We start from the raw sequence: 12,731 nt of genomic DNA on the forward strand, positions 1-12,731 counted from the left end.
AATTTAGCACATGTCCAGGTGCTCCCCCTTCTGAAAACAGTTAACTCCACAGAAACTGAAAGATGGTAAGTATAGCTCGTTTTATCAGTCGCTGCACTACAACAGCAGTGGCAAAGTCTCTACAGCAGAGATCAACTACCAATCATCTACAACTACTCTAGTCACTCCCCAGCATCTCACCAAAATATTTTTGTGCTGGAAGAGGAGGTCTGTGAGAGTGACAGCACGCTATGTCACCTGTAAACGATATTGCAGCCATGCTAGGACTATCACTCAATAGACTCCTAAAGTTGAAACAGCATCTACTCCTGAGCAACCAAGTCATGCAAAGAGAAAGGACCTCGAAATGAAAGTGGAAGGAGATAAAGGGCATACTATTTAAAGTTTAGGCGGTCTCTTCCCATCAAAAGGGAGGAGTCCTTTAGGAACCTACAGAAATAAATTTCAACAGCTCTGCTCTACCAGCCTCGCAGAGAGGGAGAAGAGTTGGCCAGCCAGCATCTCGGTCAAGGGCTGTTCTTTACCCTCTCAAGCCCAGCCCCGGGGTGAGAAGGGGCCCGTTCCCTCACCGGGTGCTGCACGACAGCACACACAACAGCCTCCCCTCCCCTACAGCTCAGGTGCGGCGGGCGCAGGCAGCGCGGCGGGCCGGCCCAGGGCGCTCCGGCCAGCCCGGCTCCCGCCACAACGCTGCGCTCCCCGCTTCCCCTCAGGGGAGGGCAGCCATTTCCCCCCGCTGCTCCTCAAAACCCCCCCTCCAACCTCTCCGCCACCCTGTTGGCCCTGCAGCCAGGGCAGCACCTGCCCTGCCAGAGCGGCTCCCGGGGGAGAGGCTCAGGGGCGATTGCCCCAAGCGAGGGCCGAGCGGCGGGGGAGCAGCTGTGAGAGGCCGCCGGCCGGCTGAGGGAGCGCGCGGGTGACTTACGGCAGCGCGGAGCCGCCGGGGGGCGGCGGGAGCGTCCCCCCACACCGCCCGGCACAGGGCGGCGCCCCACGTGACGCAGGCGCCGCTCCTCCCTCCTCGCCGCCGCCCCCGCGCCCGCAGCCGCCTCGCTCGGCGCCGCGCTCGCGCTGACCGCCGGCCCCGCCGCTGGGGCGCAGATCAGCTGATTCACGCGGGGGCGCGGGGCGGGGCCTCCGCCGCGCAGGGGGTGGAGCCCAGCGCCGACCCGCGCGCGCGCGCCGGACGGGTCCCTGCCCGGACAAAACAGGGCGAGACCCGCCCGGCCCGGCCCAGCCCGGCCTCCGCTGGTCTCCGGCGCTAGCCGGGAGCAGGCCCGACCGGCGCTGCGTCCCAGCACGCTCAGACCAGCGAAGGGAGAGAGCGTGCGGTTGCGTTGTGCAACGGCACCGTTACGGTGGCACCAAGAGTGCAGGAAGGGCACCTGAAGGTGTATTCTAAAATATTGGAGGCACAAATAAAGAACGAAGCTATAACCTACACAGGAAACCCGACCAATAACTCGCAATAACACCCGGCTGTCCTGGCCTGTCCTGGTCCGCAACCCTCCGAGTTCGCTACGAGTTTTAAATGGGAGCAGGCCTGCACCACGGCTCTCTGACGTGCTGATCCACAGCCTCCCTACAGCACAAGCCTTCCCTCAACAGTTACCTATATGTACATGTGCATGTACAACCTGCACACACACGTCTTACGTGTGCTTTTATAGATGCATAAATTTTACAAAATAAGTTAAAAATACATAGATACACCTATATGCATGTATATATACACTATATATGTGTCTCTACTTGAACAAGTTTTGTAAAATGCATGTTTTATGTTATGTCAGCAATGAGCAGACTATTTCTTACATTGCCTGAAGCTTTCCTTTAAAAACTATGGTTCCAAAGACAGGTAGAGTTTCTCCTTTGTCAACTCTTACACTTTCTACAGAGAAGTATTAAACATTTTTATTACAGCATTTTCTCTGTTAACTGAAACGAATACTCCCTTATTTTTTTTCAATACTCGGAACCACAAGCTGTTACCGTGCTTTCTTCATTTACCAGCTCTTGCTAACTGGCAAAAGTTGGATGATTTTTCTTTGTAACAGAGTAGTTCCCCTCTAGTCCTTAACACAGAATGTACCTAAGATAATGATCTTCATATGAATTAAAATGTATAAATTTATCTACTTCTTGTGCATTTATCTTTCCATCCCTTTTAAAATGCAAGTATTATTTATGCTTAAATATATTTTAAAAGTCCATTTGTATAAATATGGTCATAACAATAAAAGATATTTTCCAGAATAAGAAACTTTTTGTACAGATGTGCAAACAATGCTTGCGTAACCCATTTATTACTACGTTGCATCTAGACAACCTTTCTTATGCCTGGACCATACATCCAGATTACTGCTGTATTATGATGGCTCAAAGAATAGGTGGAAAATAAATAGAAGACTGAAGTCCATGATGATGGATGTTTAGCAAATTATGGCTAACTGGGGACTGCAAAAGAAAATCACATGAAAGAAACCAAGCCTTCCAGGTATGTTAACTCCTTGCCACGCAAAGGCTGGGTAGTCTGGCTGCAATGAGACACAGAAATTGTTCCTGCCTTCCCAGTACATTTTTGATTAAAAAATCCTTTTGCTCAAGGAAAGAGCATTATTCTTAGACACCAAACCAGTGAAGCAAAGGGAAGATTTCACGTCATGCATTCGAATGAAAAACTGAAGGACCTCAGGGGTCAGCATAAAAATTCCACAGTGCAACACTTACTCCCTCACCCCTTGCCAGCATTCTTCTCAGCCCTTTCACCTTTACACTACTGTGGGTTGGGTGTTAGTCCTAGGAAGCTGCACAGCGAGTCCCGCTCATGGGGGACCGAAAGAAGGGGACTTTTATCTGTCCACATACAGCGTAAGTCCACAGTACATGATGAAATCTGTTTTGGGCTGGATTCATCAGTTTGCTCTGGCTATTTTGACCTGTGGACAAGACTGTTGTCTACAACTTATCACATCCCTTAGACAAGTGATCCAACAGGGACAGACAGCTCCCCGTGCTGACATCGCCATCACATCATGGCTGACATAAATACCAAAGCAAGGACAGTCAACATACAGCTCCTGCAGCAAGCACAACTCTGCCACGCTTCTCAGACAGCTCAACTTAAAGCCTAATGGCATGTAGAATAGTAACTGCTATAGACATGGAGGGAAGTCAAGGTCTATTCCTGTATGAAACCTATCACTTCATTACCTAACATATTACACTGAGAGTTGCTTAACCGAAAGAACTTTGTATAAGCAGAAAATTTGCATTTATTGCTTAATTCTCCATCTTTAGTTATGAGAAAATCTTGGCTGGTTTTAGAGGGCATGGGCCAAATGAGCCGAAATCAGTGGAGCTGCTCCAGGGGTGAATTGGGATCATTGCGTGTTGGACTTTCAAAGGAAAACTGCAGAAATCACAAGACTGCTTGAGGCAGAGATGTCATGCGAGTCATATGAACTGTTACTACAGACAGGGGGATGAGGAGGAGCAAAGGAGGAAAAAAGAGATACATTTTAACTGCATCAGGACAACAACATGGGAGACATGTTGTGTGTAAGTGCTGCCAGACCGGGATGCTGCAGCTGCTGTTCAGAGAGAAGGGGCTCCCAACGTATTCAAAGCCTTCAGCACACAGAAGCAGCGTCCACAGCAGAGGTATTTAATATCACACCGTGATAATTGTGCATTGAGATAGGTTCTTGTGGGAGTGCAAAACATTCATATTTGCTTCTACCTAGACAGCATCAAACTTTGCAGCTTTAGGCTCAAAGATGACAATAAATGCCTTTGATGTGATGAACAGGGAGAAGATTGCGATCCAGCGAGCTCTACGCCAATGAGGGCTTGTAAAACAGGAAGGGAGCCAACAACCTACAGTTCTGGAGGAGGCAGCATGCCATAGATTATAAATCCTGTTATATTTGAGTCAAATGATAATGCAGGCACCCGTCCAATGTAGCTGCTCAGGAGGAGCTTGCAGGCTGCCTGCCATTCATTACCACTATTTTTATAGCTTTATAGTTTATGGCACTGTTATGCTGTGTGGGCCAAATTAACAGGCTGTGTAAATTATACAGTGGTGAGAAAGGCTCAAGGTGGCAGGGGTGGGGGGGGCAGGGGGTTAAGGAGGAGAAGAAGGCATAAGTTTAAACCTCCTGAAACGTCAGTCCTGCATTTGGTTTTTTTTAGTCCCTGCTCTAACAGATTGCTATCTACAGATAGGGTGGGAGAGAATAATATGCATTTAGAATTATACTGGTAGAAGCATCCTCTGCAGTTAAGGCAGTGTCACGGTTTAAAGCTGGGCTGGCTATTAACCAGGTGGCAGATGCTCTCTGTTAACCCTCTCCCCCCCCCCAAGGGAAAGGGAAAAGGGAGAGACACTTATGGGTTGAAAAGTTAAAACAGTTTTAATAAACTATAATAATGAAAAAGAGTATAATAACAATAATAATAGAAATAATCAAATATATACAAATATATACAAAGCCAAGACTGAGAGCTTGGAAATCCTCCTCAGGCAGAGTTGCTCCCCCAGCATGGGCAGAGGGGAAAATGCAGTAGCTCCCCCCAGCATGGGCAGAGGGGAAAATGCAATAGCTCCCTGCCATCACACCTGCAGGCTTTTAACTGGAAACTGGCAAAGCTGGTACCAATCAGTGGGAGACAGGAGGGCCCCTCCCTCCTGGGCCCCACCTCCAGGAGGCAGTGGGTTAGTGATAAATAGGAAAGTGAGAATGACATGTATGGGATGGAATACCTCGTTGGTCAATCTTGGGTCACCTGCCCTATCTGCTCCTCCCTGCAGGTGTGAGCCCCCTTCGGCTCTTCACTCATAAGCAGTGAGGAATTTAGCAGTGACCTTGGTTTCTCTAAGACTAATTGGCCTGGTTTGGGCCAAACCAGGACAGGCAGTTTTATCTTTGTGTGTTCTCAGAGTGAGCGATACCTTTTACCAAGACAGGAACACACAGACAGTTGCTCCCCTTACAGACGGAGCTGAGAAACTGTACTGGCGATCCGTGACTGGTGGGGAGGGAGATGAAAATGATGTGAAGTGCTCAAAGCCAGTGCAGTCAAGGAGAAAGGAAAGAATCACATCAGTAAAATGGTGGTTTGCCAGTGATATAGTTTGCCTTCTTTCCCTGTGCCAGCTCTCAGATGTAACCAGAGCATGCCTTCCTCTACCCTCACTGCAGTCCCCATGGCTCCACACCCTCCAGAGCTGGAGGTGCAGGACTCAGAGGCCTTGGAGTTACAGTGATCCTTTCCAGGAGCAGGATGTTGTGGAGAGGTTCAAATGGGTGAGTGTGCAGCATCCATAGAGCCAGACAGGAGATATTTTCCTATGATTATTCCAGCCATGAATCAGTATTTAATTACTGAATGACATGCTAGAGCGTCTTATTCTACCCAGCAATCTAAAACACATACCAATTTCTTCACGAAGCAGAGACAAGGCATCCCGTTTGGAGCTGCCACATCCTACGTACATCTAGAGAAGCTGTGTGAAGGATCCTGTGCAACTGTATACAAGGGGATTAGCAGGTGAACAAGGACCACTGGCGCCATTATTGCCTTCCCAATGCCCACTGAAAACACCTGTTATGGGAATCCATAAGAATGATCTTGGAGCTGGGCAGTTCAGAGTACTTACAGAAAGATAAAGGCAAATCAAAAACCAGGGTATGTGGAAAGCCCCATCCCAGTTTTTCAGGGAACTCCTCCACTACAGCCACGGAGGCTCCACAAAGACACTTTGCTCTGCAGCAGCGTGCCAGGAGATTATCTGGCTGCACCAGGGAGGGAGTGAGGGTTTTCCTTGGAATGAAGGATCCCTGCACGATGGAAAAATCGGAGGTGAGGCCATGCCGCCATCACACGGGGGCAGGAAAGCTGTGGGAACGCAGAGTGGGAACACTGCCCAAAGCCATGCTCTAGCAATACTTGGTCAGCAGAACAGTGCTACTCTAGCCAGGCGGGCTGGCTCCCGTTTCGCTGCTAATGAAAACAAGATGGAGGTGGTTTGCAATACCTTTCTGAGCTTGGCCTAGGTGGGGGAGTAAGCCCTAGAAATTTTGCTTGGGTAAGTGTGGAGCACCCCAGGAGACTGTTAATGTTATTGTCAAGCCAAGCACTGAGGTGCTTCGTGTGACCTTCCACTCTGTCCTGACAGGATCAACAGCCAGTTGGTGGCATTGAAAGTAATCAGGCTGGAGGCAGAGGAGGGAGTGCCATTTACTGCCATTCGGGAAGGTAAGACATAAAGAGCTTCTTCAAACGTTGGTGAAGAGTGAGGGACATCATTCTTGAAGAGCATTTGTTTTCACCAAAAAAAGCTCCATGTGATGTCTTCCTAAGTCCTTTCTTGCCTACTTAATGTGCTGGCCATCCTTCTCCCAAAGCTCTAGATTTCTGTATCCCCTCATGAAGGAGGTCTTGGTGCTGGGCTGGGCGAGCATGTGATGGACGGAGAGAGAACTTGCTGGCTGGTATATTCCCTCGTGACTGATGCATCCGAGCTTGTGATAAGGAAAGTGCCAGCTGCAGCCAGAGCATGTCCTTTCTAGCAGTGTAGGGCCCTCTTATGCCTTCGGCCTGCTACCTGCTCTGTGGTTGCTTTCTCACTCCCATTTCTATACATAGCACTGCACAGCAGTTTTTCCTGCTGTTGCATTGGGCAGTTGTGGACTGGACACAGATCTTTGCACCAGGGTCTCTGCTTGCTGTTATCACAAACAGTGCCACTTTCCTGTGCAATGGCAGCTGATACCTGGACCATCACACATCCCAGCCTGAAGAGAAATGCTTTCAATAAAACTGATGTTTAATAACATCTATCATTTCAGCATGGTGAGAAATTCTATCAATTGACTTTGTAGAGCACTGGGCAAAATGTCTGCTGCTTTCTTAATTACTTTGAGAGAGAAATGCTTTTGTTTAAGTGCTTGATTTTGGCTGAATGTATTTACATGTCCCTACAGACCAAGTTAACAATCTGCCTGGTTGATTAAGGCTTCTATTTTCGTCTGCTTTACTATCCCAAGAGGATCATAATCTGGTTTCTTCCTTACACAGAAATATGCAACCTTTGTGCCAGTCTGTCTGGTATTAGTGAGATCTATCAATGTAAGAGGTCACACATATTTTGTTTTTTACTTCTCACTACAATTCAGAACTAGGGTTGATCTTGTCACCGTGGGGATGGAGTGTCAGGGACCAGATGTGCCAGCTTTCACAGAGCAGCCCTAGCACACAAGGGTTCTCATACCAGTCAACTCAGAATAATGAGAGAGGTCAGTGGACCCACTCCAGGTTTACAACAGTGTAATTAAGATAAGAAAGTTTACAAAGTCCTTAGTCCAATTCTGGGTGAAAGCAGAGAGATACCTAAATATGCCTATTTACAGAATGGCTTGTGTTACAGTTTCCTATACACTCATTTGCTGTGGCACTGTTGCTCTGCGTTCACACTTGTAGCCCACCAGTAAAATAAGCCTTAAAAGCTTTATCTACATAGAACTAGTGATGCTCTGAAGATGAACACCCCTTTAACATGCTCTACTGGACAGGCTGAGAACCTTAACTTCATGCATTATGGGAGAAAACAAGGGTGATCCTGTGAGGGGTCTACTCTAAATAGATCTTTTCTGTACTGCTGAGCTTTGCAGCATCTGACACCTCAAATTTACAATGTAAGTCAGTAGCGCAAACAAAGCACAAGATTTATTAACACGGTGCATTCTCTGCTACCCTGGAGCAATGGCACTCCTCTGACAAAGAGCCCCTTCACCCCAGGAAGCCCCACAGAGACAAATACATTTAAAGCTCAGTTCTGGCTGTAGCACCTGACACCCCAGCAGGGGCTTGTAGAAGCAACCCAGTGAGGAGCAGTTCCCAGAGGCCTGATGCAGGGACAGGGCTGAATTCTCCATATTACTGTGGACCCTCTGTACTGCTCCTCTGGAGCAACAGCTCTGGTCATATGGGATTTTTGAGGTATCACAGAGCAAGGTTAGCAGCCCCTTTCCATAGCAGATGGGATCTAGCCAGAGTATCTTTACTGGGTTCATAGGCAATTAGGTGCAACGTGGAGTGTGTTTAAGGTTCATACTGCCATGCACTGGAAACATACTGGTAGCTAAATGGGCTAGCACAAGTACTAGAGGCAGTTTAGCTGCAGCAGCACCAAGCTCTATGCAAGAACTAATTTACAATCTGTGCTGTTTCCAGTAGTTATGCTGAATCAGGCATCCCTTACTGCTCAGCAGCCTCAGTATTGACATACGCTTAGGCCACAGCTGTGTCATACAGTGTATCTGGCTGTAGGGCTTTTAGAACCAGGTGAAATTGTTATGGTTACAAAAAGCAAAGTGCTAATCCAGTATAAATTTGCTTTGCCAGCATGAAACTCTTCAAATATCTTTTGCAGATTGTTTGAAAAACAAAAAGCAGCTTTTATCCAGCACCAAAACTCATTTGGCCTCCCACAGCCGGCCCAAGCTCTGTATTGTGTGCTTCGGCTAATTCAGCAAAAACGAGATCGTATGCCCATGCCTTATCTGGATGACATTTGTAGCACTGCGTGGTCTGACAGTAGACTAATTTGGTTTTAATCAGCAGGGAAAGGTGAGTCTGGAGCAGCTCTGAGGCTATTTTGCTACGTCAGAAGCAGAACTAAAATCTGGAGTCAGGGACCCCTGTTTTTGTTGAGCTGTGGGCTTCTGTCTGCGCACAGTTTTGGTATAACAGCTGGCTCGGATTCTTCAGTAGTTCCAGGGATCTACAGGCAAAGTGATCTCAGCTCCACCACTTCCCCACATCCCTCTTCTCTGTACAGAGCTACAGCAACTATTGTCTCAAATCTATGGTAGCAAATGATGAAGCTGTGCATGCTCTTCCCCCATAAAGACTATCTTTGAGACTTTCTGCTGAGAAGCTGCCTTCATGACTGTGTCAGCTGGAGCTGGCTCTATGATGAGAAACCGAATGCAAGGCTGAAAGGCTCAGAAGGCTGTAGCATTTGTCTTAGCATCAGTCAGTGCTCTGTGGCCTATAATGGAGGCAGAGACTCTTCCATGTGCTGCCCACTCCATCACCACACCCTGCGTGTGCTGAGGCTTGGCGAAGGCATGTCAGCATCTAAGGACCAGGGCCACACAGTTGCAATGATGCTTTTAGATGGTTAGGCTGAAAGAAAAAATGTGCCAAAGTTGTATAAATACAAACAAGTTACTGTTCACTCAGTAACTTCATCACCTCTGCTCTTTGAGTTTTAAACCAGGGAAAGTAACCAATATCCTTTCTCCAAGCTAAAAGCAGAGAGCTAAATTCAGAATTCAGCTTAGCATCTCCAGTAATTTCTTTTGGCAGATTTTTACACCCTGATATTGTAAAGCTGGAAGCTGATAGAAACTCAGCTTTCCCCAGAAGTCTCCTAAGGGTGCTGCTGAGGGCATGTGCCAGGAGGTAGATGGGAGAAGGATGAGAAGCTCAGTGGCAGGCGGGGGGCTGCTGCGTTGTGGCTCCGGGAGCTCCTAGCCCCTGCCTCTTGGCGTTTGCCTTGAAGAAATTATTTCTCCTCAGCTGAGAAGCTGACAGCTGGGAACTGTGAATGCTATTTCTGACAGAGGCAAGATCCCACCTCTGAGAGATGGACGGGTTCCTGCCAAGCTTGGAGCACTGATGCTTGCTTCTCTAAGGAGCTGTTCCATCCTCCTCCAGACTCGATAGCTGCTGCTTCTTATAGAACTGCCAAGTTTGGACTATTTCTCCCTAGTTTTTTATTTTCATTGCCTTGCTGTGTGCACTTTCTCCTTCCACTTCCAGCAGCAGCAAAGTTGATCTTCCTTTTGTGTTTCCCCAGCTTCTCTCCTCAAGAGTTTGAAACATGCCAACATAGTACTGCTTCATGACATTATCCAGACCAAGGAGACACTAACGTTTGTCTTTGAGTACATGGTAAGTTGATTTTTTTCTAGCTTCCTGTGGAGCTAGTACTGGAAGTACGGGGAGGTGGCTGCATAATGAATTTACTGCATTATGAGACATCTACAAAGAAACGAGTTGTAATCCTTTAGTGCAGTGATTGATTTTCCTTCTTGATCTCCTGCTTTCCAGCCACACAGCCTTACTCTTTTCTTTCCGTATATGCAACAGCTGTATGCAAAAATTATTGCACCTCTTGTTTCCACTAGGGTGGCAGACACTATTTACCTCCATTTCTGCCTTGACAGCACAATAAAAGTACTGTTCTTGAGCCACAGCAAGGATAGGAAATAATGATACGAGCTCATATCCCAGTTGGGGTCAGATTTGGCACTGACCCCAGTGGCTCACCATGACCAAGCTGAGGGTTGCTCTCATGGGGAGGGCAGGATGCCAATAAAAAAGTTCTCAGCATGAGTCTTGCTACTTTTGTTGCTTTTGCTGATAGCTATCAACCAAGTTATAACAAAAATACAGGAGCTATGCCTTCTTACTGCAGCTTTATGATTAATTCCGGTACAAGTATGAATTCTGTTAACTATCAGCTTCAGGTCATAAACTGTTAGAGTGAGATAGCAGGTCAGCCAGGTCCATGATTTGACCCAGCACTTAAGCACATCCTCGTGTGCTGTGTCAGATAAGATGTTCACCAAGGTGAAAGAGACACCTTTGTAGTGGTTGCATATTTTTTCCATTTACAGAAGAGGCATTGTTGGTAGAAGCATTTTACACTAGCAGCTTTGCCTCAAGTTCTCCTCTTTTATTTAGCACACAGATCTAGCACAGTATATGGGCCAGCATCCTGGAGGACTTCATTCGTGCAATGTCATGGTGAGTTCCTTAAAAGACTAGTATCCCTTAAAGCATGAGGAAGTGTTATTTTTCACTATGAATGGTCACTGTAAATTGCTTACTAATATTTATTTGTGACAAACACTTTGGGTAAAAGCTGCCTTTGATAAAGCTGTAACAACCTCCCTCTCAGTCTCCCAAGCCTTTTTTCGGTTAGTCCCTCTTCCTGTTTCCTGAGCCTGCAAGAGGACATTGAGCTTTAGTGAACAATGACAAGCAAATTTGTCTCTAGACAAATTTGTATCCTCTTCTCATTAGAATACATTATTCACCTATCTAATTAAAAACTCTCAAATCTTACTCTCCCCTCATATGGAACTATCTTCATATTTACAGTCATTTAAATCCCTTTTGTTTCTACTACAGCTTTTGGGGATTGGTTGACCGGACCTGAGCACAGGTGAAGATATACCCTTACTTTATAGACTGATGTTATAATAGTCTCCTACTCTCCTTTGTATGCATCTTCACATTTCATTAGCTTCCAGGATTGTTGCTGCACACTGACTTAAGGTTTCAGTGCAGATGTCCTCAGTGAATGCCTGGGTCCTTTTCCTGAGCAGCTTCATTATCTTACAGCTGTCAACAATAACTTTGTATCTTATCAAACTGCCTATTCATCTGACTTTGCCAGATCTCTCTGAAGTTCCTGTCACTTCTTATCATGGCTAATCTAAATACTTCTGTCATCTTCAAATGTTGCCACCTTGTTCACATCTTTTTCCAGATAGTTGTTAAGCAACACCAATTCTAATGAAGTTTCTTGGGGCCCCAGATTTTAAACATCCTTAAAGCTTAGATATGTCCAAGTGTTGTAGTTTTGGCACAGCTCTCAAGGGCTCTGCTACCAGGCGGCCTTGTAAAGCCCATGGAGTACACAGCTGTAACATGTACTCACTGGCATTTCTGTGAGTAAACACTAGCCAGCTGCTGTGCTTTCCTATCCGAAATCCTCATGGTCAGCAGGAACTGAACTGCAAAACGATTTACTGCTCCTTTAGGAGGGTCATCTAGCTTGCTCATTTTTGCTGGCAAATGTTGTTTGTTTTTTTTCCTGAGTGATTCCTATCGAATTCCTATTCTTACATATTCAAGTATGCAGAATATGACAGGGACACTTTTCTGGTACAAAAATGGCCTATGGGTGTCACTGTTTTTCCTTCTCTTCAGATTAAGCTTCTGGTGAAAAATATCTTTTCTCTGTTGAAGTCTAATTACTTTTGCCGTGTTTTGTTTCTGTCCACTGTCCAATTTCATACCTTGTTTCAGCCTAACTCATTTTACCCCAGGCTTATTTATTTACACTGCCGTGGTGGTAGGAGTTAGATATTTCTTTCTTGCTTGCTTTTCTACTTTCCTGCTTGCTTGCTCCATTCATCATCTCTTATTTGCTATATCTGTTCAAATCAGGTCCTTCTGTTCTCTCCCAACTTGAAGATAACAGTTCGTATTGTCAAGTCAGTCAGTTTACTGGTCCAGCTTGTACTGGGAAGAGGTGGTGAGTACAGCGGCCGCAGAACTCCCTCTGCTGGTGTCAGCTGGCTCGAATGGGCAAAACTTACAGCTCCTTAAACCTTTATTTTGCCTGGCTGTATGTCTTTGTCTTGAACACTGAAATTAGAATATCTGCTGTTCTGAAAGCCAGGTCTGTGTTTTGGCAAGTTGAGCTTGCTCCTGCAAGCAGTAGTCCATTTCTAAAGAAAAGTTAAATTTCCAAAACGTGCACTTAGGGACTGCACTATAACTGCCTCGATGGCCAAGTATTCCACCCCAAAAACCTCAGAAAGCTGCAGGGCTATCATGCCCCACTGCAGTTTTCTCTTCCTCACCCAGCTCTACACATTTTTGGGATTTTTACTGGTTTCTTACTTGCTTTGTCTCTG

General features: G+C 46.4%; 2 protein-coding genes across 2 annotated transcripts in view; one reads left to right on the forward strand and one right to left on the reverse strand.

Moving 5' to 3' along the window:
• Positions 1 to 1,009, reverse strand: part of ALS2 (alsin Rho guanine nucleotide exchange factor ALS2) — a 42,600-nt gene extending 41,591 nt beyond the window's left edge. Inside the window, exon 1 of the mRNA XM_068407567.1 lies at positions 926 to 1,009. The gene's annotated coding sequence lies outside the window, so the exon portion shown is untranslated. The remainder of the gene's footprint in view (positions 1 to 925) is intronic.
• Positions 1,010 to 3,552: 2,543 nt separating this feature from the next.
• CDK15 (cyclin dependent kinase 15) overlaps positions 3,553 to 12,731 on the forward strand; it is a 36,299-nt gene continuing 27,120 nt past the window's right edge. Inside the window, exons 1-6 of the mRNA XM_068407945.1 lie at positions 3,553 to 3,663; positions 5,163 to 5,312; positions 5,459 to 5,556; positions 6,185 to 6,264; positions 9,875 to 9,969; positions 10,765 to 10,827. Coding sequence (XP_068264046.1) covers positions 3,553 to 3,663; positions 5,163 to 5,312; positions 5,459 to 5,556; positions 6,185 to 6,264; positions 9,875 to 9,969; positions 10,765 to 10,827 — 597 coding nt within the window. The remainder of the gene's footprint in view (positions 3,664 to 5,162; positions 5,313 to 5,458; positions 5,557 to 6,184; positions 6,265 to 9,874; positions 9,970 to 10,764; positions 10,828 to 12,731) is intronic.

This window comes from Nyctibius grandis, chromosome 9 (genome assembly GCF_013368605.1).
Source record: "Nyctibius grandis isolate bNycGra1 chromosome 9, bNycGra1.pri, whole genome shotgun sequence".
NCBI lineage: Eukaryota > Metazoa > Chordata > Aves > Nyctibiiformes > Nyctibiidae > Nyctibius > Nyctibius grandis.